The sequence below is a fragment of the Cygnus olor genome, chromosome 19 (assembly GCF_009769625.2).
Source record: "Cygnus olor isolate bCygOlo1 chromosome 19, bCygOlo1.pri.v2, whole genome shotgun sequence".
Classification (NCBI taxonomy): Eukaryota; Metazoa; Chordata; class Aves; order Anseriformes; family Anatidae; genus Cygnus; species Cygnus olor.
In genome coordinates this window covers 9,063,756-9,087,841 of record NC_049187.1, presented here as the reverse complement: position 1 = coordinate 9,087,841, position 24,086 = coordinate 9,063,756, and the positions used below count along the sequence as shown (strand labels likewise).

General features: G+C 52.3%; 1 protein-coding gene across 7 annotated transcripts in view; it reads left to right on the top strand.

The window, feature by feature from the left end:
- The window catches only part of GPSM1 (G protein signaling modulator 1), a 78,956-nt gene that overhangs the window by 27,116 nt on the left and 27,754 nt on the right, over nt 1-24,086 (top strand). For 6 of the 7 annotated variants that reach the window (XM_040531002.1, XM_040531000.1, XM_040530999.1 and 3 more), the window contains exons 2-9: nt 2,399-2,620; nt 3,151-3,286; nt 3,561-3,703; nt 5,570-5,693; nt 6,881-6,996; nt 7,278-7,433; nt 9,188-9,296; nt 12,083-12,209. In XM_040531002.1, coding sequence (XP_040386936.1) covers nt 2,400-2,620; nt 3,151-3,286; nt 3,561-3,703; nt 5,570-5,693; nt 6,881-6,996; nt 7,278-7,433; nt 9,188-9,296; nt 12,083-12,209 — 1,132 coding nt within the window. In that variant the 5' untranslated portion in view covers nt 2,399. Of the gene's footprint in view, nt 1-2,398; nt 2,621-3,150; nt 3,287-3,560; nt 3,704-5,569; nt 5,694-6,880; nt 6,997-7,277; nt 7,434-9,187; nt 9,297-12,082; nt 12,210-22,238; nt 22,665-24,086 lie in introns of those variants that run through there. The other variant, XM_040531004.1, reaches the window with a different exon arrangement.

Below are 24,086 nucleotides of genomic sequence, written 5' to 3'. Positions count from 1 at the left end.
TCGTATTAAAAATTTGGTGTGTACGTGGCTGCGATGCTATGAATCAGGCAAACTGAGCTCCAGCTCGGTTTTTAGGCTGTTTACAGCTGGTGAACTCGGTCTCTCAAGGAGAACCTGGTTATTGGGAAGAACTTTGTTTGTTGAAATGTGGAATTATATGAAATGTGCTTCTCCGTCTGTGGTCTTTTAACTGGACCCCAACGTTAGATCCCATGATAGCAGCTCACTCCCCCATTTCAAGTCCTTTCAAGATTCATCTCTGCTCAGTTTCTTGAATTTAGTTTTGCTGATTTGAGTATAAGGTGTTCTCTGCCTTTCTCCAGGCCCAAACCTTCTTTCAGCCGTTTGGGAAATATCGGCAGGTACCTGTCAATAGCTGGTGATGACACCAGGTGTCTGCTCTGATGATCTGCAGGCCACAGAAGTGCCTTAAACTGATGGGAGTTTGGTGCGATCCCCAAACGGGCCCCTCTAATTCAACTCACTGTGGCAAAAGCTTGTTCTTCATTTTCATGTGGCCTGGCAAGAGGATCAGTAGAGAGGAGCTGAACATTTTTAGTTTCAACAGTCGACCCTTTTCTTTTTCCTATATCAAAGGGGAGTCAGGCAGGGCCTGATGCTGCACTGGCACTGCCAGCAGCCTTCTCACGTGAGTAAAGGTGCTGCTGACTTGGGCAGAAGATGCTGGAGCACAGTCCTGGAGCAGGAGGAGCTCTGCCCCGAAGCCCGTGTGTGTGAGGGGTGTGTGATGGCAGGTTGTGTCCTCGGGGAGAGAGCCGGGGTGGTTGCAAGGGTGGCTCTGGGGGAGGCGTCTTCAAGGGCTCAGTGGGAAACTGCTGCAGGAGGCATCGGGGCCGCTGCCATCGCAGCGAGGGCGAGCGCGTCGTTCTCTTGGGCTGCATACCACGATCGAGCTTCCTGCAGTGCTCTTTCACTGCGAGGAGAGCAGGATAAAAACCTCCTTTGGATGTTTGTCATCTTCTGTCTGACCCTTGCTTTCTGACTCTGGACAAGTGAGCTGCAATTTTTGTGAGCAGCTGTCTGCCTCTGACCTCTGTGGATTTGACTTTTTAAAATACATTAAGCAGAAAAGAGCAAAGGGAACGCTCTGCATGGAGGAGCGGGAACATGCTGTGTCCATCCCCCTCGTGGAGGGGCTGACTTTGCAACAGGCAAGACGTTCCCAAACGCAAGCTTTCAAAGGCGTGCTCTGTCCCTTCTGAGAGCCGATGGATGCGTGGCTCTGTAATCTAACAGGGCCGGCTGTGACTTAGGGCTTGGTGGAGCACTTTTCCCTTGAGGCAGTGTTGGCGGCATCGCTGCTCTCCCCTGGCTCGCAGAGCTCTTGTGCCAGCAGCACGGCGTGTGCCACTGCCGAAGGCGTTGAGAAATGCGAGGGGGAACAGCTCGCCTGCAGGCCAACGTGCAGAGCGCCGGTGGAAAAAGTGACAGACGGGGAGTTAATGGAAAGCAGACACGGAGCGCTGGAAGCTGCTCAGCCAAGAAATTCTGCACAGCCCAGGGTTTTCTCTGGTATCCAATAAAAATGTGCTACAACTTGGCTACCCTCTCCGTTACCCCAGGGAAATGGCACAGGCACGAACAGCTCGGGTCTGCGGCTTCTGCGCTGCGCGCCACCTTGAAGAAAAACAGATGCCGTGCCACGCTTAGGGTGCAGGCGCGTGAGGTGAGAGCTAGGAGGCACGAGTTTCTTGTCCAGGTCCTACCGGGAACCCAGAGGCCGCCGTCTGTAAATCTGGGTGCCCCTGTCTCGTGCCCACGGGAGGCTGGCTGCACAGCCGCGAGGTGTTATGGCCCCTTGGAGCCCAGGGGAGGCAGCAGCTGCCCCAAGGGAGGCTTGGGCAGGGCAGGCAGAGCCCCAGCCTGGGTGCTCGTGGCCTTGGCCCCTTCTAGAGGGGGGGCAGCTGCCAGGGAAGCAGGCAAGTGCTCGGTAGTTGTTGTCCGAAAGGGACTCTGGTCCCTGTGGTTGTAGGCCTTGTCCATAGAGGGTCGTCTGCTCTCTAATATTTCCCTTCTCGCTGCCCAAAAGGTAGAGTTAAAATGGACGAAGTCAGCCTGGTGATTTAGAAGCTGGTCTGATGGAGCCATGTACAATTTGACGACCCGTCAGACTGTCTCTTACCTGTGGGCACCACTCAGAAAATGAGGCGTATTCCTAAATGCCATAGTAGTTCCTGCAAATGTTGATAGTAGACTCTAAAGTCTGGCTGGGCTTTGGGCTCAGGCTGTTCGCTGTGCCTCTGGAGGCACAGACACGCACTGCATTGATAGCTTTTCCAGGTGCGGTGAGTAATTTTAGATACACGCTGAAGGATCTCTTTAACCGTTGTGTGGCTGCAGTCTGACACCTCTAAAATTGGCCTTCTTGCTTTTGCAGAATGGAGGCGTCCTGCCTGGAGCTGGCCCTGGAAGGAGAGCGCTTGTGCAAGGCAGGGGACTTCAAAGCTGGGGCAGCCTTCTTCGAAGCAGCGGTGCAGGTGGGGACGGAGGACCTGAAGACTCTCAGTGCCATCTACAGCCAGTTGGGCAATGCTTATTTCTACCTAAAGGAGTACTCCAAGGCCCTGGAGTACCATAAGCACGACCTTACGCTGGCCAGGTAAGCGTGTTGGCACTGCTTCATCCTAATCAGAGTCTGAGCAAAGGGAAGTTCTGTGGGGTCTGAGCCCAACAGACTTAAGGACCCTGCTCTAGAAACGAGCATCCAAAAGCAGCTCTGGGGCTTGGGGTGACCCTCCTGTGGGGAACTCGGGAGGAAATGAGAATGGGCCAGCTGCCTTCAGGGCATGGAGGTAGAGAGGGGGGATATGGATTGTAGGAGGGCTCTTGGAGCACGAGCAGGGCACTGTCTGATTCTCCCCTCCCCAGGTACTTGCTGTAAGCACCCCTGATGTCATTAGAACAAAGAACTGAGAAAGCAAAACAGTGAGCTGTCCTCAAAATTCAGAGAACTTGTATGAAGCCCTCCAGCCATTCATGTGGGCTGGGAACAGCCAGATGGGGTGTCTGTACTGTGCAGTGCTTGCTACAGCTTGACTCACTGTAACTTGAATTTTGCCTCCAACAGTCGAGGAATAGAAGCCTGTGAGCTTTTTAATACCTATTTCCCTTCCTTTGGTCATCCTGTAGAACCATTGGGGACCGCATTGGAGAAGCCAAGGCAAGTGGCAACCTTGGGAACACACTGAAAATACTCGGGCAGTTTGATGAAGCTGTTGTTTGTTGCCAGAGACATTTGGACATTTCCCAGGAGCAGGGAGACAAGGTAATTGCTTCATGGCATCCAACAGGAAATATTTCCTACCTTTAAAATTAATTCATCTGCAAGCCAGCAAATGTGAAAGGGTAGAGGCAGGCTCTGGAAGGAGGTGAAGTGTCAAGCTCTCCCTTGTGGCTGCATCACAGGTCAGATGCCACTGACAGTAACAGCTGTATGGCAGCGATGGTGGGGAAGGAAAATGTGGGCTTCCTGGCTTTGGCTGACTGTCTCTGTACTGGGATGGGAAGTGTAATGCCCTTACTGTTCTTGCTCCTTTCAGGTGGGTGAAGCCAGAGCACTCTATAATATAGGAAATGTTTACCATGCAAAGGGAAAGCATTTATCTTGGAACATGGCCCAAGACCCAGGCTACCTGCCGCAAGATGTCAAGGAGACTCTACAGAAAGCTTCAGAATATTATGAGTAAGTATCGAAGCTCGGCCACCCCTTTGTCCTGCAGGGAACAGTCATCAGCGACTGATAAAACGCACACAGGTGCGCCTTTATTAGAGCTAAGCGCACTTGTGCGGTTCACTTGTGGAGCCTTCAGCAAAAGGTTTTCTACATCTCCAAAAAATTAATTGCATACTGTTACTTTGTATTTTTGAATGACCTGAAATTGGAAAACCCCTTTACTTCCTGTAATGAAGCAGTTCAGTTTTCCCCTAAGACTCTGCATTTCTTTAATTCCTGCTTCTTTACTCCTCCATCATGCACAGTGAATGTGTAAAATAGGATAATGCTGGGGATCTGGGTATTTGTAGAAAATGGGCAAGGGCGGTATAAATCCCATGCTCTGGACCACATTATTTTGGCAGTATGAAGCAGTGCATTTGATTTTGCAACCCAGGAAGGTTAGGAGCCTGCACACTCTGTTACTCATCTGACCGGGTGAAACTTATGAAAGCATGCAAGCCGCGGTTACTTTCAGCATGTTCGTCCATAAGCCATATTAGCTCCAACAGCAATGGGCACAGCGCAATTTGGTACTCTGGCAGGAGCTGCTGCGTGCGAACAAGCAGAGATGTGGAAATTATATCATTTACAGGGGCAAAGCTGCGCCTGAATTGCCCCTCTCAGGCCAAAGCTGCGTGCAGCTGTCTGTTCCTCTCTTAGCATGCAAAAAATCATTCTTGAGAAGATGTTATCAACTGGGAATATTGCCCCACCCCTGGGAGGCCAAGGTATGGTAACAAATTTGTCTCAAGGAAGGCAAGAGAGGGACTGCACGCTTTTATAAAATTAGAGCTAAAATTCATCCTGGTATTGCCTTAATAAAAGTCTTTATATTTTGAAGTATGATCATGCACCTAAGTTCAATAGTCTGTTCCTTCTCAGAGCTATATTTGGAAGGTGAACTATTAGCTCCTGTAGCCCCTGCTGCTCTCTGCTGGCCTTGATGAAAATGTATTCCTGTGTATCTGCATTGCTGGAGCCACAACAGAGCTTCTCCTTCCCCCAGGGGAAGAGGCTTTTCCCTGAAGTCCTGGTTGTCCTTTTGATGGGTCTGCAGCTCATCCTGCTCTAACATCCTTCCCTTTCTTAAACAGTCGCAAAGTTCCCGCTGTTGTTCCACACAGGAAGGCTGTTCCCAGACTTGCTTTCAGGCTAATGTTTTTCTCCTTTTATCTTGGAGTTTTATTCCAATAATGAAGCTTTTTAAAGTAGCGTTTTTATTATATGGAGGGCGTGTCAAGATCTTACATTGGTTTCCTCATTTCTGAGGATGTGATTGTGCCTATCTATAGCCCACCAGCCTTTTCCCAAAGAACGATAAATATTGCATAGCCAGTGATTACCTTTGTGCCAGCTGGGAGCTCTGGGCTTCCTCCTGTGTGCTGTACATGAAAAGGGGGGGGGAAATGTGTAGAGAAGTGCTGGGAAGAGCCCTGGCATGGAAATGTGGATCTTGTCCCTACAGGGACAGCAGGGCAAGGAAAAACTTGGGGATAATCTCTCTCCTTTGCTCCTAGTTCACCCTGTATGGTGGCATGACCATTTCTTATTTAATGTGGGTTCCTATCGGGCTTTTGGGTGTGTGAGCACTCGTGCAGTTACTGTACGGAGCTGCAGCTTGCCCGAGGTCAGGAGAGCAGCAACGATTTATCCCCCAGGCTGCCAGAGCTCTGCGGCCAGCGTGGATCACCAGGCTGTGACCTGCGTGGGATGGCAGCGTGCAGGACGTGTCTGGGAAGGAGAAGTGCCTTCTCCAGTGTGTGTTCCCTGTTCTTTGTGGTGCGAGTCCCTTTGCTGTGCCTCCTGTAAAGATCTATCACGGATTTCTTTCAGGAGGAACCTGTCCCTGGTGAAGGAGCTGGGGGACAGAGCTGCACAGGGCCGTGCTTACGGCAACCTTGGCAACACCCAGTACTTACTGGGCAACTTCACTGAAGCCATCGCCTTCCACAAGGAGGTAGGGAACTGCTTCAGCTTCTTCTGGGGCTGGGTACCTGGTAGGGAGCAGCCTTCCTTTCTTCTCACCACCTCCCAGGAGATACTGGGAGGTGTTTTAACCCCCCTGACTGTTTTGCTCCCTCCTGTGTGTGCTTCAGATCCTGCCCGTGCTGTGCTGTGCTAGCTCCTGCTGAGCAGCACCTTCCTGTGTTCCTCATCAGCGCTTAATGAGCGACTTGAGGGAAGGGTGCTGTTGGCTTGGAAACCAAAGGAGATTTCTAAGGGCAAATTGCAGCTGGGCCTAGCAAGGCTTTTCTGTGCTTAATTTGTGTCAGTCTAAATTTTAATAAATGCAAGCCATGAATTTAATTAAGCTGCTGAAAGAGCTGCTGATCAGGAATAATTGTTGTTTGTAGAACATAGCTACTTTCTGTAAAGCTTTACAGAGGGGCGAGATGACACAGTCCCTGCCCCAGTTCAAATGCAATTTGGTTTCTAGTTTGGAGTCTGCTCTGGTTTCCTCAAAGCAGAGGGTGCTGAGCACCTTGGGACGTCAGGCACTGCCAGAGCTCTTCTGTCTGTGTGAGAAGGCTTGGGGGCAGCAGCCAGCAGTACGTTGGGAGAAGGCACTTGGAAGGGGCAGGAAAATTATGCAATACCAGTGAGCAGGGAGCAGGTGCTGCAAAGTGAGAGGTGGGGAACCATGGGGAGAGGCAGGATGGAGGTACAGGCAGGGACGGGGGCCTGGGGAGCAGCTGCAGCACAGGAGGTGAGATGCAGTTCATGTGTGTGTTCCTTCTGTGCTGGAGCACCGCACGGTGTGATAGACATGCTCGTGCTCCTGGTCGTTACAGTCTGTAGATAACTGCATCCCTTCCCCTGACCTCGAGCTCTCCGTTCTCCTATTGATTCAGCTGAAGTACACACGGCTCCTTTTGCACTTCAGCTGAACAGATGCGTACTGACCAGGCTGGAGTAGGAGTTGAGAGGATGCATCTCTGCTCCCACTTTTCCAAAGGTCCTTCCTGATGCTGAAGTGCAAAAGATGGAGAGTTTTCCTGCTGCATCTAGCCCCGATAGGCATGGGCGCCCCTACTTTGCTGGACGTGAACTTTGCAAAACCAGAAGTTAAACTCCCAGAAAAGTTGTTGTGTAACAGAAACCTGGCAGTAGCCAGCCTGTACTCACTGTCTGTGTCTGCTGCAGCGCCTCGCTATTGCCAAGGAGTTTGGGGACAAGGCAGCCGAGCGGAGAGCGTACAGCAACCTGGGCAACGCACACATCTTCCTTGGGAGGTTTGACATCTCTGCTGAATACTACAAGTAAGTGCTGGGGTTAAAGCAGACTCAGGGCAGACGTTCCCTGGAAATTCCCACCTATGGCAGTGAATTCATAGGCTCGGGGGAATGTGACAAGGGGCCTGGTGGCAAATTGCCTGTGTGGCGCTCAGCGGTGGCAAGTGATGCTGCCACCTGCCAGCCAGCCTGCAGAGTGTAACAGGCATAAACCCCAGTTCAGAGCCCACCAAAGCTGGGACTTCCCTGTTGCCTCGTGGAGGTGCCCTGCAATGATCAGGTCTGTTCATCTCTGCCTTTCTATGCAGGAAAACACTCCAGCTCTCCAGACAACTCAAAGACCAAGCAGTAGAAGCCCAGGCTTGCTACAGTCTTGGAAACACGTACACGCTGCTTCAAGACTATGAAAGAGCAATCGAGTACCATCTAAAACACCTGGTGATAGCACAGGAGCTCGGAGACAGGTAAGGGAGTGTCTCAGGGGGTGGCATCTTTGCTCTGGTGGGCTCAGAGCACCGGTCCTTCCCTGTGGATTTGTTGTTCTCCACCTCCAGCACTAAAGAGCAGCAAGACGTATTCTTGAAGGCCTTCAGAAATCTTTCAGGACCCAGGCCTTAGTCCAGCCATGGTTCAGAAAAGTAATATGAGTGAGACCTTTATCATGTCATTGAAACCTGGGGATCATGCCTTTAAGCTCAGCCTGTCTGGGGTGAGAGAGATTTCTAGTTAGATGTACTTCAGGAAAATGCATTGTATCCAGTGCTTTGCAGTACATCCAGTGCTTTGCCGTGCAGCTACTGCTGTTTTATCCTAGTGGGGCCTCCCTAAAGCTCTCTCACATCACAAAAACTGCCTCTTCTTTGGAAACCGTGCAGATAGGACATACGTGTCACCCTGTCCTGATGCTCTGAGATGGGGCTGGGAACTTCCATGAAGAAATAAATGATAGCATGCAGCATGTGGAGATGATACATTTTGCTTCTTGGCCTCATTATTCTTTGAAGTTTAGTCTCCCTTCTCTCTTTTATTTCTTCCTTTTTTTTTTTTTGACATTAGTTCCTTTCTCCTCTTTCCTCTCTGGATACTGCTGGAGCCTCCCCGCAGCTCATTAAGTGGCTTTGCAGCCCACTTGTTCAGTGTTGCTGCTGCTGGCTCTTGGGAAGCCGGGTGTCCTCCACTAGATGGAGCAGAGGCATTAAAATGCGAGCTCCATGGCACTGTCAGGGCATTAACTGCTCTGGGAAGGTATAATCCCACCCAAGGGTGAATCATGCTGTGGGGGTGCAGGCCTGTGGGCTCCTGCATTTCTGGGAACACACCCCATGAGCAGAAGGTATTGAACTGGGTGACAAGAAAAATGTTTAAACGCTGATCAACCCGCCCAAACCCCTGAAAAGGGAGTTGCAGTCACGCTGAACCTCCCCCTGCGCCCCCATGTGCTTTTTTTATCCCCTCACCCCCCACATCTGCACGTTTGCAGAGCTAAGCAGGCTCTGAGCACTAGGTCTCTGCCTGCTTGTGCAAGCAGGTGCTGAAATCTGCTCCAGAGACACCTGTGGGGCTGGTGCGGACTGGCTGTGCTCGGGGGCTGAGCTGCCTGGGGCAGGTTTCACATTTGCCTGCGTTCTCTGGCATCTGAAAACAAGAAGCTGTGCCCCGGAGGTCTGGTGGAAATAGGTCAATGTTTGCTTGGCTGCTGCATGCAGTCTGTGCGTGCATCCTGGGTGACCTGCTGGGATATAGCAGGAAAATATTGCATCCCCAGAATGTTTTCTCCTTGCCACGTTCCTGCTAATTTAGCTCTGGGCTGTTATGGAGTAGAAGGGCAGGATGTTACTTGCCCTCGTGATGCCCTGTGTGTATCTGGAGGAGAATCCTTGCTGTGTGAGGTGGAAGCTAGATGGGAGCTCTCACTTCTGCTCTGTCTGGCGCTCATAAAGTCAGACCATTCTGGGTCTGTGCTACACGGCTTAGCTGCCTGCTGCTGTGGGTACAGGCCCGTTTCTGAGGCTATTGCTTATCCTCTGATCTTACTGACTTCAGCATAAGAGTCGTTTAAGGTATACAGTGCATTTCATTTTCCTTTGCAGAATATTCTGTAAATGTAAATTTAGCTAGGAGGTCTGGCTCTTGGTGCTCTTGAGAAGGAGGCCATGAAGGGGTTGCTGTGCTGGGTTTTGCCCAGAATTTCTGTGGTTGACAGCTTCCTGTCTTGCAGGGTGGGAGAAGGAAGAGCCTGCTGGAGTCTCGGAAATGCCTATGTCTCCTTGGGGAGCCATGAACAAGCTCTGCACTTTGCAAGGAAGCATCTCGAAATCTCCCAAGAGGTATGAGAAACTGGTTCAGATCAGAGAGAATCAGTCCTCCCTGTTGAGGAAGACGATTTTTATCCCAATAAGTTAATTTGATATAGTTCTTCTAGCTAGGAGTGCTCTGGAAAGCGCCTGCCTGTGTGCTGTTTCAATGTTGTCTTTAGGAACTGCTGGGAAGTGTTCATTTCATGAGGTGCTCCCAGGCCTCTGCTTAGTTAAAGCTAATGTATTTGCTGTACGTTGCTAGTAACTGATAATTCCTGGGTGAGGAAGGGCCCAGGGACCAGTTCTCACCTGCTGGTCAAGGTGCTGTGCACCCAGCTGGTATGAAGGAGCTCGGATACCTCCTGGCACCCAGTCTGTTAGTAAGACCCCCCTCTCCTGAGCACCAGGCTCTGAGATCCTGAGGAGGTGGACCTTGTGATTCCAGCTCTGGTCTGGCCTGATGTCCTAGCACGTTACCACGTGGAGAAAAAATGCCAGCTTCTGTCCAGTGGCTGGTGACTTCCATAAAACCGCTGCGTTTTGCACTGCCGCAGTGTACGTGTGACCAGTTGTCCTCTCTCAGCGGAGCTGGCAGGGGGTCCCAGCTGGAAGGTGGTGAAATCGAGCACTGTGCAGACACATGATTTACTGCTGATTCTGGGTGGGCACAGCCTCCAGCGAGCCCTGTACCAGTGTCACCATTTGGGGTTCCACGTGTGCGGCTGCTCTGGTTTTCACAAGTGTGCTTGCCCAGCTAGCTGCAGCTTTCCAAGCACAAAAACACGAGGCATTTTCGGATGGCTCAGATGTTCAGAAAGCAGGAAGGCCGTTGTTTGCTCTTTCCAGTGTGCTATGAGGAAGTTGGTTGTGGCCTCTTTAAAGTTCCCCGGATGAAGAAATTGCCCTTTTGAAGCACTAATTGAAATCACTGCATGCAGGCGTTGTGTGTGTTCTCCTGCCTGTCTTTAGGCTGGCTGAATCCTGGAGCAGGGCTGACACACCGGCCTAATGATGCACTTAATTATACTTATCAGACATGCAGGAGAAATGCTTTTCTTTGGCCCTGAACATCTTAGGACAGATTAACTTTTCCAGCTTTTAGTCTGCCAGGACTGTGGCGGTGTGGGGCTGGTTACTGGGAGCCAGAGGGCTGTGTGTGGTGGTGATGGGAGGGATGGAGCAGTGACTGGGGACCGCTGGGGGCGGAGGGGAGAGCCGGGGCGGGCAGGAGGGCTCACAGCGCTGTTCCCGTCCCGAGGCGATGGCTGTGATTGCAGAGCATGTCAGGAGTAGGTTACTCATGGCAGGTGGCTGATAAACTCCCCCACATCCTTAATTACGGAGTGGTGCAGAGACCGTGTCCGTTTGTGGGGAGGGCTTGTGTCAGCTTCTAGCAGCTAGTGATTCTCTTAGAAAACTGTTTTATTGTAGGCTCGGGAATGAAGTTAGTCGCCTGTGCTGTTGTGAGCAGCACCATCACTCTGCCCAAGAAAAGCCTGCTGCAGTTAAACCTTCGCACACTGATGTTTCTAACTCGTTTCCCATCACCCTTTTCCCCTCCTCCCCCGACATAAATCTGACAGTGACATCTGAATCCGAGTGAAATCTGCTCAGAGTAACCGCATGGGAAGCTGCTGCAGGGTGATCAGAGGTTGCTGCAAAATTTCTTCTGAAACAGCCCGAGTAAAAGCTAGACGCCTGGATGACTCGGAGGCTGCCCCGGCTCTCGGACACTGCCCTGCAGGACCTCTCGCGTCTTCGTGTGGTGGGGGGCTTCTGGGGAAACTGGGGCACCCGAACTGAGGGCAGAAAGCAGGGCCCTGCTGTGGTGTGCGTGTAGGTGCTCTGATTGTCCTGCCGGTGTTCCTCAGAGGGTAATAACGCCTTGGAGAGAACCTCGAGTGAGTGGAAATCAGGGAAGCATTTAACATCAAGGGCTGTGAAACCGAACCAGGACATGGTAATTTCACTGGAGATGATGTCAACAGCAAATCTCTTGTAATTGGCAGGGGATTTATGCCTGATGATAAGCTGTTTGATCTGCCTCCCTTTACCGGTGCTTGGGGCTTTGTCATAAATAATGTGGGGATTTATGATTTTGTTCTGGGATGGCTCACGCTGCAGTCTATCTCAGAGGACCACAAAAGAGCTGTTGCAAGGCGTTTAACAGGGAGTCAGGGAACAGCCAAGGTCTCTCTCTGTAGCAGAGGCTGCCGTTTCTGATTACAGATTAGAGGCTGCTTCTGAGTGACCTCTCTGTTTGCTGGTGATATGCAGCGCAGTCATTTTCATGCTTGGTGTTAACCTTTGAGGGGCACCCAGCAGCACGTCCCACAAATCCCCGTTTTAAGTAGCAGGAGCCACTGGAAAGATTCCTGAATATCTGCCCTCGGCTCCTTCAGGCTGGTGAGAGATGGGACTTTTGAAGAAGAAAAAAATAAAGCATACACAGGAATTTGGACTGTCTCAATTTTAGTATTAATTTAGTATCTGTGCATATAATTCTATCCCAGTTCTGTAGCTGCGTGCGAGCTGTGCCCCCTCAGGTCACTGTAGTGAGCTCTGCAGAAATGCTTTTCGAGGTGCAGCCAGCACACAGCACACCGTGCATGGACCCTCCCTGAGATTATCACCGGAGTAGTTTTGGAGAGTTGTGGTGGTGTTGAAAAGCTGGGTTTGTGTGGTCTCTCGGGGTGTCTCCAAGCTCTCTTCTCTATGCGTTTGCTTTGGTATGGGACTGGCAAGCCCTTTGCTAGGGACTGTTTCCTTGGAGCATGTTCCCTTTTAACCAGCTGCCTGTTGGTTTTAATCTGCAGATCGGGGACCGGAGCGGGGAGCTGACGGCCCAGGTGAACATGGCCCAGCTCAGGTCAGCCCTCGGCTTGGGCCCCGGGGACGAGGACGTGGGCACGGCTCAGCATTATTCCGGCTATGAAGCACAAGGTGAGTGTCTGGGCTCTTGCTGGTGCTGTGAAAGACGCAGAATGGTGCACGGGGAGTGGGAGGTGTTGGCAAGTGGGAGGAAATATGAATGCCGGAGGGAGATGAGGCTATCAAGTGCCTTTACCAGAAAGGAGGCTGCAGTACGTTTGCAGGGAAAAGAATGTGAGGACAAGGGGTTTTTGGCACGCCCTTGTAGTGAATCCCTGTGACCCAGTTCTCCCCTGTTTCACAGCAGAACCCTTCATTATTGCATACACCTGGTGTGAAAAGCTTGCTCTGACAAAGGCCCACGAACAGCATCTTATTCTCCGCTCCTGCTCTGCGCTTTCCCTAAGTTTCAAGGACGGGGAAGGATCTACCCCAAGGAGGGCACGGAGTGAGTTAATGGAGTTAATCTGCATTAGGAATGAAATCCCACGTTCCAAGTAGCGAACCAGCTTTTGTCTCTTCTGAAGCTCTGCAGGGCCTTTTTAACTGATTTGACTGATAGAGGGAGCTTTCAAAAGGTGACTGGCAGGGATTTTTGGCTGCTGTCATTCTGATTGGCACCCAAGGAACGAGGCTCCAACACGAGCTGAAGGCAGGCTGTGAGCATCGGTACGCTGGGTGCTGTCTCATACCCAGAACACCTGCAGCAGTGCTGAGGTTGGAAACAAAGATGTTACAAGGCTCGGTCACGGCAGACGAAATGGCTTTATTTTACCCCACTGGGCCTGGGGTTGTTCTGCCTCTGCTCCCCAGGGAGAAGCCACGCTGCCAGCCCGATGTGTCCCCTGCTCGGGGACCGTCTGCCTGTCCTGGGGCTGCCACCACAGATGTTTGTGGGTGCCTGGCATGGGGCGCTTCCAGCCGGCTGTCCCGTAGCTGTGGACAGCCTTATTAATTTACACAGATGAAATTGCATCCCAGGAGGTGCGGGCTGATTAAATATGACCTTGTTAGTGCAGACGCATCTTCTGAGGCGGTGTGTTCTTCCCCTGCTGGTAGGGCTCGCTCAGAGATGGTGCTCTGGTTGAGGCACGGTGTTTTGGGAAGGAGAAAGGCTGCCTGCGAGGGTTTGGTCTGTGTATTGATCCTGAAGGTGTAGCCTGCTATGTTAGTGCTAAAGCTTTTCCTGAGAAATCGAGCTGTGGATGAGGAGCCAGCCGTGCCCTGCCGTGCCCCATCAGGAGCTGCAGGGGAGCAGAGCTGAGTTCAGTCTCCTCAAAGGCCGTGCGGGCCACGACAGCTGAACCAACCTCCTCCTGCACGTCAGCTCCACCTCTATAACTGCTGGGGAATTTATTAGCTAGTGCCTTCTGCTGAGTCCTGGCACCTTGTCTGAGGTTTCCCTCTGGCAAATTATTTTGCTCTGAAAGGGGGTCAGGAAATTAACCGTGGTGCTGCTGCTGCTCCTAGGCCAGAGAGAAGCGTGGAGGAAAGGAGCCGATGTGGGTGCCAGGTCCCACCGGCTGGGGAATGGGGGGTGCAGGAGGAAAACAGACTTTTGGTCCCTGAGCTGAACTCTGCAGGTGAGACTTGGTGAGGCAGAGCCTGCCTACCTGTGGCCCGCGGGCTGCTCGCTCCCCCCCAGCGATCCAGATGTGCCTGTGCTGTTAACGTCTGGAGCCAGGAGTGAGTTTTCTCTCTCCTGAGAGAGCCACGTTATTCTGTGTGTGGTCACGGAGAGCAGGCGAGGGCTGAGCTGGCTGGAGGTCGCAGTGGCCTCGTGAATCCGTGGTGCCCTTGCTCACGTTCCCGAGGTCGGGGCTGTTGCCAGCAGCAGCACAAAATGTTCTCTGAAGGAAAACCAACAAATAACCGGGGCTTGCTGTGTGAGAGAGGGATGCAGAGCAGGGCCCAGGACAGGGGCGCAGGGTGTCGCAGCACGTTGCATGTAGCTGGCTCTGGTGTGTGCATCCCGGGGGGAAAGGTGCTGTCCCTGTCACAGACCTGGAGAGAAGGTGGCTCTGCGGGGCAGCCTGCGGGAGAGGAGCCTGGCTCCCTTGGTTTCTCCCTAATTCTCATTCTGACTTCATCTGTGTCGTTCTGAACCCCAGTGGAGGATAAAAGAGGCCACTGACGTGTCTCTGAGCCCTTCAGAAGGGAGATCTATTTTATGGCTGCCAGGCACTTTGGTACCCTGCTGTGCACTTATTAAATGATTAGAAAAGCGTGATTATTTATATTATTAATAGCAGCAATTTACAGCAAGAGGAACATCTGCTTCTGTAATAGGAAGCAGGTGAGACAGTTGAGATTCAAGTTGACTTCTGAACCAGGCGTGCCTTTTGATGTCATGGGGAGAAGAGCTTTCAGATTTTTTCCCCTTCAGATTATTTTCCCTGCTTAAGGTTGTAAAATGGCTGCATATTCATAAGGATGCTAAAAGCATCGGATAGAGCAGGCGTGCTATCAGACACACGAATGTCACCAAGCAGGTAGAATGAAGCTTCACAGCAAATTTCAGTTCTGGGAAAATCCGTCCAGCTGGCTGAGAAACCCCGAGCCATCAGACTGGGATGTCCTTCGCAGGTCGCTTGTTTCCAAGTCTTGGGCATTGTCCTCCACCCGGAGCCTGGGGGAGGAAGGAGTGTCTGGTGTTTTCCTCTGCTGCTTCAGCTTCCTCTTGCTGAGCTCTTTGTGATTTAATTAATATTCTGAGAGCAGTTGGAAGTCAGAAGACAAAGCTGGAGGCCAGGGAAGTGGGGCAGTGCTACAAAAGTCTTGTGAAAGCAACGACCTTGTGAAGAAATGCGAACAGGGAGAGCTTAAAGCAACAAACCAGAAGAAGCTGGAGAGGAGCTAAAACACAAAGCAAATAAACAGAGGTTGTGTCTGCTTCTCTGAACACACGAATACACGGCCCTGAAAAGTGGTCTTGCCCTCTTTCACACGCTGCAAGTTAAGAACTGGGTACGGGTAGGCTCTTGCTGTTGGAGGGAAGGGAACTCGCTGCGCTCGTGAGGGATTTGTGTTGCAGAGGTCAAAGCAGCCGTGAGCAGCGAGAAACGCTGCCTGGTGCTGGGGGTGCCCCGGGTGCACGCAGCCAGCTCTGCTAGCCCGGGGCTGAGGGTGCTGCCCTGTGCCGCCCTGCTCTGGGTCGGGCCGTCTGGGCTGAGGCTCCAGCCCCTGCTCAGCAGGCTGGAGCTGTGCCTGGTGCTCCACGAGCAGCGGTGGGTCGGGAGCGCTCGACCTGGCCTCGAGCAGCCTGTGGCAGTGGCACCGAGGAGGGTTAGCTGAGGTTGTGTGCGCACATCGCTGCCCTGCAGCGTTCCTCTCTTCAATTCCTCCTTGTCAGCTCTCCCCTCTGGAGGCTGGCGCCGGCCGGGGGCTGCCTGCCAGCTGCAGGGAGCACAGGGAAGGGGCTCACCCGCTGCCAAAGGGATGGAGGTGTCGGGCAGAAGGCAGAGAGCAGCCCTGGCCGGCCAGCTCAGCTGGATTTTCAGTGCTTCTCTAAAAGAAAAACTGATTCTGGGCTGCTTTTCTTTTACACTCAGCAGCGTGTCAGCCTCAGCTGTCATCTCTGATGGCAGCAGTAGTGTTAGGAGACGCTGAGCAGCACCTCTCCTGGCAGCTGGGTGTAGGTGGGGAGGGATGCAGGTGTTCTAGAACGCGTTGGCACACATGGAGATGCTTTCAGAGCGTTGTGTGCTGGTTCCCGGCACGGTTTCCGTGCTGTTTGCAGTACACAGCCACCGCTGCCCAGCTGTGCTCAGCGAGCTTGGAGGGAAGGAAAGGACTCGGCTGCGAGCCTGACTTAGAATCATAGAATATCCCCCCAGAATCGTAGACTTCCCCCACTCTGCACAGCCTCTGCTGAAAAAGTGGGGTTACAAGGCTGCTCCGCTTGTCTGCGCTTGGGTTTCAGGAACCTGTGTGAGAGGCAGCCGTGCTTCAGGTTGTGTTAGTGGGGTGAGGAGGTGGGCAGTCCGGGTAGGCACGAAACCCGTCTCCTTCTGGGCAGTGATCAGCTCTGCGTGGCTTTCAGTGTGGGTCTTTGCATCCTCAGTGCAATTCTGAGCTTGCTTTCTTCACAAGAATCTTTGAACCCTGGGATAAATTAGGGGTAGAAGAAATCTGCTTTTATGTTTCCCAGCCTGTTTGTTTGCTTGCTTGCTTTAAATATCTTTGAAGTATCTGAGAAGTGTTTAGGGCTGCTGAAATATGCTCGGCTGACCAGCCTCTATTGACGCAAAGCGAGGAGGAGGCAGAGCTGCCAACCCGTACCAGCTTGAGCCTCGGGCTGGGATGCTGTGCAGGGATGGTCCTTCTCCGTGGCTTGCTCGACCGTGCTGCAAGGACTGTGGTGGGTGACAGCCGAGGGACGTGGCCCTCTGAGACCTTCCGACAGGGGGACAGCGCGAGGCTGCGACTTCGGTGTCTGGAGACAAGGCTTAGCTGAGAGATGCAGAAAGGCCGTGGGGGGACAGACAGATACATCCTTGACGTGGTACGGCTCCTGAGAAAGCCTGAAGAATGTAGAAGCTTTGGGGCGTGTGGGGAGGAAGGATTTTGAGGTTACAGTAGCTTCCCCAGTCGACCTCTGGGGGAAGGAGAGGAAAGGAAGGGATGGCCCCCGGCTGGGGCAGCAGAAGAGATTTCTGGCAGGGCTGCTCGGAGCTACTCAGGCTTGGCTGATGGGAGCCGAGGGTCAGGCCTGAGCAGCAGCCCCTGGGTGCAGGGACCACCGACCCTGCAGGCCTGCACTGAGCTGCCGTGGCCAAGCTGAGAGGCAGCAGGGCTGGGGAGCCCAAAATGCAGCGCGTGGGCAGCCTCTGCCTCTGCTCTGCAGCCGAGTACGGGGTCACCTCGCTGGAGGCTTCAGCACGTAACCTGCCCTGCTTCTCACCGTTCAGATCAAGTAAGCCTAGCCACTGAAAGTGTTTAATGTTAAGTATCTTCAACTGTATTTGATTTTCCTAAGAGCTGATGGGCTGCAGCTCAGCCTTTGTCCATCCCAAATAAAGGGATGAAAGCCCAGGGCCGTGCTGGTTTAACTGCACCCTGCGTGTGCAGCTCTGATGGATGAGAAGTTGACTCAACAGAGTAGCTCTTGGCCAAGTGGAAGGCAGAATACAGGGTGGCCTGGAAGGTTTTTTTTTTTTTTGTGCTCAAACAGATGCTCAGTAGAGCCTTAGCTGTGAGTTCAGATTTGTGCTTGGTATGCTCCTGGGCGATGAGTGTTGCCTCCCACTAAGGCACCTGCAGGAAGGTTTCCAAAATGACCTGAGCTGTGGTGGTCCTTGCCGTGATGGAGCAGGGCTGGAAGGATGACGGGAGTGCTGCTTGAATGGGAGGGGGGCTTGAGTGAAGATTTAGGATATCTAAAGGATGCCTCTTTGTTATCTCTGAGTCTTCTCTAAACCTCTGAGTAACCTCTGCTGTTACAGCTGTTAAATCACTTCAGTAGCACTGATGAGGCGAGATGAACCTCTGAGTCATTTGGATTTAAATTGAGTTATTTAGCACTCAGCTCAGACTGCCCCAGCATTAGCTTTATGAAGTTTTAAAAATATTCTTCCCAAAGTTTTTAGCAGTATTTAATTCTCTCCTCTCACTTCGCCCTGTACACGAGCTACCTTCCCAGTGTCAATGTGAAGTGCAGCAAGATTCCAGCTCACGGCAGACGAAATGCTTCGGGCCTGGAGGAGAGGATATTGTGCTGACGAAATTCAGGTGCCTGTTTTATCTTGGTGCCAGGGGAGATTGCAAGTGCTAGAAAGGAGGAACGAGGAAGAGGCTTGTTCGCAAATCCTTTGGCAGAGAAGATACAACGTGGCCTTTGGCAAAGCCATCCGTTAAATCAAGGAACCTCTTGTTGTGGGGAGAGCTAACTTCATGGAAATGGTCAGTTCCTTACACAAACCCCTGCTCAGAGCTGGGAAGCCTGAAATCCCCTTTGGCTGCTGTTCCAGCCTCCTGCAGCTATCCCAGCTAGAATTACTTTTTATCCTTAAAGGTTTTTGTACAGGGGACTTGGTCTGCTTTGGCACTTCACTGGACACACCGCTCCACTCAGCAGCAGGGCTGGCCCCTTGCCTGACGGAGCTGGGCACTCAGACAACAGAGCTTTGCTTAGCAAAGAGGCCTGGGGCTTGTAGGGAAGCAAAGAGACCTGGGGCTTGTAGGGACAATCGGAGCTCGTGAATTCAAAGGCCAGCGTGGCCAGCCACGTGCCAGTAGCTGGAAGGTGCCTGCCTGCTGCAAGCTGGTGACAGATTCACAGCAGCTTCCAGGAGGAGGGATCGAGTATGTTGCCCCCTCTCTATAGGATTTTGCTGTGGGTGTTTGATCCCCGCACAGCTCTGACACGTGTTGTTCTTGCCCTCCCTGAGTCAGCCCGTAGGACACAGCTGCTCTGACTGGGCTTGTTTAGCTGCTTGATGGTGCCCGTGTTAATTACTGCGTGTCACTTCCTAGCTCAAACTCAGTGTCTTTTTGATCTCTGCTTGTTCAACGCAAGCTTGTAACGGGAGATCAGAGGTCATGAAGCTCTGCTATATACTGGCAGAGAAAATCTTGCTCTTTTAGAAGAAAACCAGGTGTTCCTGCCAATCCTACCATGGCTGTTCTTGAATTAGCCCGAGGTTATGTGCCTCCTCCCAGTCTGCTCCACCCAGTTCAGTTTATCTCCCCGAAAATCCTTCTGTCCCCAGAACTATTAATCTATTAAGCATTGCCTAGGGGAGGTCATGGTTCTGCTAGGCCTCCCCTGACACGGCTCCAAGTTTCCCACGAGGCTTGTATTTGACTTTGTCAGGTGGTGCATCATTGGGTGCGCTGTATGTTCTATATCCTGCAAGTCCAAACCGAGATACTTCATTCTTTGGCCTGAATTGCCAACACTTTATTTGCAAAAAGCCATATTCCAGCCTTACTCAGAGAGAAAATGATGCCCGCTGCGGATGGGGAAAGGTGGGGAGGGGGACTGGAATCAGAGACATGCCCAAAATCACAGCAATCAGTAATGGTTTGTAAGGCTTCAAGACGTAGGATAACCTTATGCTCAAAGACCGCAGCTTTTCTGAGCTGCATTGGTTTTGCTCCTACTGGGGGAAGGAAACTCCTTTGTGTCATCTGTCTCCAAGGAGGACTTCTGCTCCAAGTCCCACCTCGGCCACATGAATGAAGGCTCTTCTGGGATGTGGTCCGGAGTGTCTCCTTACTCCCCCGTGAGAAGCCTCTGTGCCAGCCGCCCTCCCTGGATGCAGTCAGCCCGATGTCACGGGGCTCCTGGGTGCTGCTGACGTGCAATATTGCTGTGATATTGCTGGTACTTCCAGCCGGTTGTCGAGCTGTCAAACTGGATTCAGGAGGACGTGGAACTTGGGTGACACACGTGAAGCGTCTTCTGCCAAATCAAGCAGATGAGCATCTCAGTTCAGAAGTAACTTGTTTTTGTTACTGCATATTGTACATGCATGTATATATTTAAAGGAACAGTTTCACTATGGAAAAAAGAAAGCTACAACACTTTTGTTATTCTGGAGAAGGTTTTTGTAGTGCTCAGGATCTGTCTGGAAGGCTGATATTTGCTCAGCTGTGTGCTGGTCTGTGTGCCAACGAATACAGCACTTCGGAGCTAGTCAGAGCAAACACACAGGAGCCCAATCTTCCCAGCAGAAGAGGTTTCATTCCTGTCCTCTTGGCTTCCAGCTTTGATATGGGGGGCTGAGGATGCAGGACCTTGCGTGGGACCAAAGCATTTCTCAGGAAGTCTGACGTGACAGCGTGCTGGAAGCAACCTTCCTCCAGCTTTCCCTGCCACCCTGACCCTTAGCTATGGGTTGATTTTTGTCCTTCCCATGTGTGCTGTCCTTTCTGTTGCAAGCTGTACATGTTCATGGTGTTGGCCTGGACCATAGAGCCCAAAGAGCCCTCATTTAACTGCTAGGGAGGAAAAAGTCTCAGCCATGTCAGGGTTCCCCTGGTCCTTTCCACTCTAAGGGATGGGTGGGCAAACAGATGGTCCATCCCCTAGATCGATGCACAGCAGCTTGGTGCCAGCGTTTTATGGCTCAGTTGTTGTAAATAACTGATATTATTTGCTTTCTCTATTTAGAGAAAAGTATTGTTCTGTCCCAGTAACATCAACTGGGAAAACAAATGCCAGCATTTATCATACAAGTGCTGGCAATAATAGAGGTCAAGTGGATTTATAGTGCCAGAACCCATTACATGTTTGAAGACTAATTAAAGCCCTAAATGAGCTGCTTGTCCTACTGGAGGCTTTTTTATTTTTTTTCCTTTCCTTGCTGCTGGTTTTTTTCCTTTTCTTTTTGAAGAGCGCTTGCTGTAATAATGGAGCACCAGCTAAACGGAGATTTCCTGATTAGATGTCAGCAGTGAAAGATTTGAAATGCTCTGTGTGCGTTGAGATTGCTGGACCATATCTCCACTGTTAGTTCGGAGCCTGGTAGGGTTTACAGACCTCCCCCCCCCCCCAAACAACTGCCTGGCTGGTCTAATTTAGTCCTATTTAATACTTAGAGCTGTCTGCCACAGTCAAGGTTCTGAAATGCCGGGGTGTGTACAAAGGGAGGAAGGCAACGTCCTGGGCTGGTGAAATCTGCCCCAAAGACAAGCTGATATCTCAGTTGGTACAGGTGTGGAAGGAAATGACCTTTCCAAGAAAATACAGCAACTGCTTCTGCCAAGATTTGTTGTGTTCTTTATTGTGCAAAGCCTGGGCTCTGCTGGGTATCTCCTACCCCCCAGCTGTCCTGGGGGCACGTCACTGACCTAGGACATGCGCTGCTCGGCCAGGAGAGCTGCAGGGCGAGGGGGGATGATACTGGCCGTGTAACCTTTCCCTGTGGCTTCTGTGGAGTTCGCTGTCAGGTTTAATTCTGCTCCCTCCGGTGCAGCCACCCCAGAGGGACATGGTGCCATCCGGGCCCCCAGACAGAACTGCCCCTCGATCTGCATCGGGGAGCTTGCTCCATCTCAGCCAGGGATGCAGTAGGCAGCTCTCCAAGCTGGAGATGGGGGAGAGCCTAGGAGTCATCAAAGCACACGTCAAGTTGATGAGAGCTGCTGGCAGGGCTCCCTGAGTCGCTGCTACACGTGTTGTGCTCGATCTCGTCAGCTCTGAGCTCTCAGGAGTGCCAGCTGGAGCTGGAGACTGTCCATGCAGGAACAAAACTGCCCACGCTGTCTGCCCAGCTTTACCCTACTGCAGAGTTACGTGGGGTCACCCATCGCTGTCCTGCAGGAGCACGGAGCAGTGGGAGGAAGCGTACCGGTCCCCCCGTGTCTCATTGCCCCACCCGGCTGGAAGCAGGGGGAGCTTTGTGCTGAGCAGGCACTGCCAGGGGTGCGTGGCTTTTTAAGCAGAGGCCTGGTGTGGTCTTTCCCCTAAATACGCTGAAAAAGCCCCAGAAGCCCTGAAAAGCGGAGTGTTGCCCTACACTTAATCAGCTTGAGAAGCCCAAGGACAGCTGGAGCGTGCGCTGTCAAACTTCTGGCTGTGAAGAAAAGATTGTGGATAAAGTTTCTCGTATCTGTGTCGTCAGAGGTAGCACACGGCTGTGTGGAGGGACTGTCCCCATCTCTGCAGGGAGGTGGGAGATGGAGAAAAAAGCAGCATCTGGATGGGTGTATGGTGGGGATGTATTGGGTGAGCGTCCCAAGGACGGAAGACTGGAGAGTATTTGTGACGGGGGGGGGATAAGAGGGGGCTAGGAGAAGGAAGGATGTCACAGCTACATGCAGGCGAGCACACGAGGATCTCCCCTGCTCTGCCCCAGTAAAATCCCCCACACACCACGAGAGTTTGTTGCTTCCTTCCAGGTAGGGAGGTGACGGATTTTCAAGTTTTAAAACACGGGAATGTGAAAACCGTTAAACGCCCCAGGAACCAAACTGCAAAAGCAAAAAGTAAAAAAAACAAACAGAAACCCCTCCTTGGTTCGTGGGGGTGTTGAGAGCATGGGGGGGGTGGGTGGGGGAAGATTTTGGGAAAAAAAAAATTTAAACAGAAACAACAACCCTGAGCCTGAGCACTGAGAAGAACAACATCCGAGGAGCTCCAGGAAAACAAGCCATGAATGCGGGCAGTCAGCAGCGGCGCTCAGCTGATGTTCACAAGAAGGTTTCGACTCGCTGTGTTAGAGACCTCAGCAAACCTTGAAGACAGAGCGAGCATTTAGAAATGCCCCTGAGGTTTTCCGTTGCTCTGCAGTAGGCTTGGTAAACATGCCAATAAATACTGGAGAGAGAAGAAAAGCCCTTACAGAGGAACAGACACCGGTTTTCAGCCGCTCAATCTTCTGCCTCCACGGCGGCTGCTGTCGGTCGGCGCTGGGGAGAAAGGGGCAGCGTGGATCCGGGCTCTGGGGCTGCAGGAATTGCTGGGAAAATCGCTTCTGAGGAGGATCTGAGCACACCTGGAAGTTACGTTCGGAGCTGTCAGAGGGAATGTCCCGTTGGAAGGCAGCAAGCTAGCGGGACTCGTCGTGTCGCGGCGTGCCTGTGAGTACGGGAACCTCTCCGCTCTGCGGCAGGATGGGCGCGTGCGGGCTCCTGAGCGTGTCTGCCAGGGGAAAAAAGGGGAGAAACTTTTCTGCGAGCGTGGTGGGAGCTGCTGCCCGCTTCCATCCAGCTTATGATAACCCTGGCTGTAGGTAGCATCTGAATTCTTCTAGCTGCTGGTGCTGCTTGCTCTGCCCGTGGGACAGCTCGGTGCGAGCGAGGGCAGAACCGGGCGCTTCGAGGCCGGCATCCGGCCCCGGTGCTGGTCGTGTTTTCTTCAGGAGGAAAACAGCCGAGCTGGCCTGCTGGGAAGTTGAATGTGTAATTCCTAACTTCTTCCTATCTTAGCTCAACTGAATGTGAAGTCTGCGCGGTAGCAGAGGAACACCAGCACCAAAACAACGGAAAAAGACAAATGGTTCTGCGTGCCCTAATTGCTGGGGTCGTCTCGGCTGACGACGTTTATTAAATTAACAGAGAGGAAGGCAGGCTTTCGCAGAGCAGAGATTAATGGTTTCTGGCCAGCGGTTTAATGCTACTGCAAATGTACAAAAGCACCTTAGGATGGAGGTGTGTAATTAGCGACTCTTTAGCCTGTTGGAAACGCTGTGTGTTTATCTAATCAGACGCACTTTGCTTCTTCCTCGCTTTCCTGGAAGTGGCCCTTAAAAGCTGCCGTGACGCACGCTCGCTTCCAGATGCCGCTCTCACCTCTCGGGCATCGCTTTGAAACCCAAACGCGTGATCCGGTTAAGTGTTTGTGGGTGTCTTTTATCGCGGGCTCTCCTTGCTTCTCCCCTTGCCGAGCTCCTGCCGGCCGACGTGGCAGCTCCGGGAGGGCTCTGCTCGGTCTTTGCTCGTGTGGCAGCGTGGGGGCAGACCCCGCAGAGCTGCCTCCTTCTTGCTGGTGCCCCCAGGGGCTGGTGGGAGCACAGTGGAGCGTCGGGAGCTGGGTGTGAGGTGTCTTTGAGGACCTCGGCTTTCTTTAGGAGCTCTGGGTCCTCCCAGAGTGAGCCAGGGCGGGCTGTGCCGACCCACTGAGAGCTGTGCGGCCGTCTCCATGCTGGGGTGGAGAGGGCTTGGGCTCCATCGTTTCAGCTGTCTTTGTGGTGCACATCCAGCCTGTGGTAAAGCGTTCAGATAGCAAAGAACCATGTCGTGTCACCGGTATCCAGCAGCATGGGCCTTTCCCATCCTCCTCAGAGTCGGTCCTTATGATACCTTAGCAAAGACAAAATAGCATAGTTAAGCTTTCTTAGTAAAAATAAGCAAGGACAAATGAAAACGGTAACATCAGGAGTTCTGCCTGCTGTATCGAGGGCAGCAATGTCCTTTCTTCCTGCCCGCACCAACGGGAGAACGGCCCCGAGTCTGAGCCCGAGCCAATGTCAGCAGCAATCGCCGAGCTTCCGAGATCGAATC